Raw genomic sequence first — 2247 nt, 5'->3', positions numbered from 1 at the left:
TGGCTGCTGGGGGCCACCCTGCTCTGTCACCAGCTCTGTCCCTGCAGGGTCACAGCGGCCAGGAGGGACAGGAAGGGCAGGAAAGAGCCCAAGCAGCACCCAGAGCCCTTCAACGCCACCCTGTCCAACAGCGAGGAGCTGCACGGGCATCCCAAGGTGGGTTTTGGAATTCTCAGTGCTTATTCCTGCCAGGAAAGGGATGCTGGGGCCTTTTCCCAACTGATTCCAGGCTAACTTGTTGGATTTTTTGTATTTAACTTTAATTTCATTCTTGATTTTTGCCCTTTTTTGCTCAATTTTTTTTCATACTTGCTGAAGCAAAGCCTTTAATATCCCAATTTGTGATTATTTTGGACTGAAGTTCCAGCTTCTCAGTAGCAGGGAATGATATTTTAGAGTTCTGGTTCTACCAGTGACAACTAATTAAAAAAAAAAAATTAATTGCTCCCAAATTTTGCAGTTTCTCCTTGGAATTGATTGGAATTGAAGTCCAGGCTGGTTCTAAATGTCCTGGGAGAGAGTATTTTTATATTCATATTTATATAAATAGACTCAAGCTATGGGGAGTATTTTTATATTATTATTATTATTATTAATATTATTAATACAGTGCTTAAGAATTGCCACGTATTTAATTTTTTAAAAAGACAGGAATCACAATAGTGATGCTATTAACTATTAATAGGAATTATTAGGAATATTAATGTGCCTCTGGCAGACAAATTCTTCGGTTGAAATTGTTATTCCAGACCTTTTCACCAGCAAATCCAGGTCTAAAACCAAGCGTGGCAGAGCTTTCTCTGAAAATCAGGGATGGGAAGGTTTGGGAGCAGCCAGGGGATGTCTCCAAGGGGATTTTGTGGCTCCAGGAAAGGATCCAGGATGGGTTTGGTTGTGGATAAATGGGAAGTGGAGCTGCAGTGGAGACTTGGGAGGGAATTCTGTAGGGTGAGGGCACTTTTGGGAGGATTCCCCAAGCTGGGAACAGCAGCAAACTTCCAGGGAGTTGCTCACAATCCTTAGGATGAATCTTTGCATGGAATTTTTGGGACTAGCAGAGAGGTTTGGGGATTTCACAGCAGCTTTTAGGATTTGGGAGCGGGAAGGGCAGCAAGGAGCGAGGCAATCTGGAAACAGCAGCAAACTTTCAGGGAGTTGCTCACAATCCTTAGGATGAATCTTTGCATGGAATTTTTGGGACTAGCAGAGAGGTTTGGGGATTTCACAGCAGCTTTTAGGATTTGGGAGCGGGAAGGGCAGCAAGGAGCGAGGCAATCTGGAAACAGCAGCAAACTTTCAGGGAGTTACTCGCAATCCTTAAGGCAATCTGGAAACAGCAGCAAACTTTCAGGGAGTTGCTCACAATCCTTAGGATGAATCTTTGCATGGAATTTTTGGGACTAGCAGAGAGGTTTGGGGATTTCACAGCAGCTTTTAGGATTTGGGAGCGGGAAGGGCAGCAAGGAGCGAGGCAATCTGGAAACAGCAGCAAACTTTCAGGGAGTTACTCGCAATCCTTAGGATGAATATTGCATGGAATTTTTGGGACTAGCAGAGAGGTTTGGGGATTTCACAGCAGCTTTTAGGATTTGGGAGCGGGAAGGGCAGCAAGGAGCGAGGCAATCTGGAAACAGCAGCAAACTTCCAGCGAGTTGCTCGCAATCCTTTGGGATGAATCTTTGCACGGGATTTTTGGGAATAGCAGAGAAGTTTGGGGAATTCAGAGCAGCTTTTAGGACTGTGAGGAGCGAGGCAATCTGGAAACAGCAGCAAACTTCCAGCGAGTTGCTCGCAATCCTTTGGGATGAATCTTTGCACGGGATTTTTGGGAATAGCAGAGAAGTTTGGGGAATTCAGAGCAGCTTTGAGGATTTGGGAGCGGGAAGGGCAGCGAGGAGGGAGGGAATCCCTGTCAGCCTCAGCCCGTCCCTCTGTGCCCACCCTGGTGACACAGAATGTCCCCTGTCCCCATGGGGTGACCTCCAGGCCCGCTTTGATCAGCGCCATTAGGGCTGGCAGTTGCCATGGCAACCAGGGGACAACCCGGGAATTGGGGCATGGCCGCCAACAATCGGCCACAAATTTGGGAACAATTGGGCTGCCACCGGGAATATCCCGCTCCGGGAGAGTAATTGGTTCAGGCTGGGCAGGTTTGAGGGCTCTAAAACCCTTCTGCTCCGCTAAAATTCCCATTAAAAAAAAAAATAATTCCCATCAAATTCCCACGGAAAAAGCCATTTTTTCCTG

The 2247-nt window shown here is 46.8% G+C and overlaps 1 protein-coding gene across 1 annotated transcript in view; it reads left to right on the top strand.

Annotated features, from left to right (window-relative positions):
• The window catches only part of FAM132A (family with sequence similarity 132 member A), a gene marked incomplete at its 5' end in the record, with an annotated part of 16710 nt that continues 14463 nt past the window's right edge, over nt 1-2247 (top strand). Inside the window, one exon of the mRNA XM_008641222.2 lies at nt 1-156. Within this exon, the coding sequence (XP_008639444.1) occupies nt 1-156 (156 nt within the window). The remainder of the gene's footprint in view (nt 157-2247) is intronic.

The sequence above is a fragment of the Corvus brachyrhynchos genome, unplaced genomic scaffold (genome assembly GCF_000691975.1).
Source record: "Corvus brachyrhynchos isolate BGI_N302 unplaced genomic scaffold, ASM69197v1 scaffold68, whole genome shotgun sequence".
Classification (NCBI taxonomy): domain Eukaryota; kingdom Metazoa; phylum Chordata; class Aves; order Passeriformes; family Corvidae; genus Corvus; species Corvus brachyrhynchos.
The sequence above is the reverse complement of the archived record's forward strand: the minus strand, read 5'-3'. Positions and strand labels throughout refer to the sequence as shown.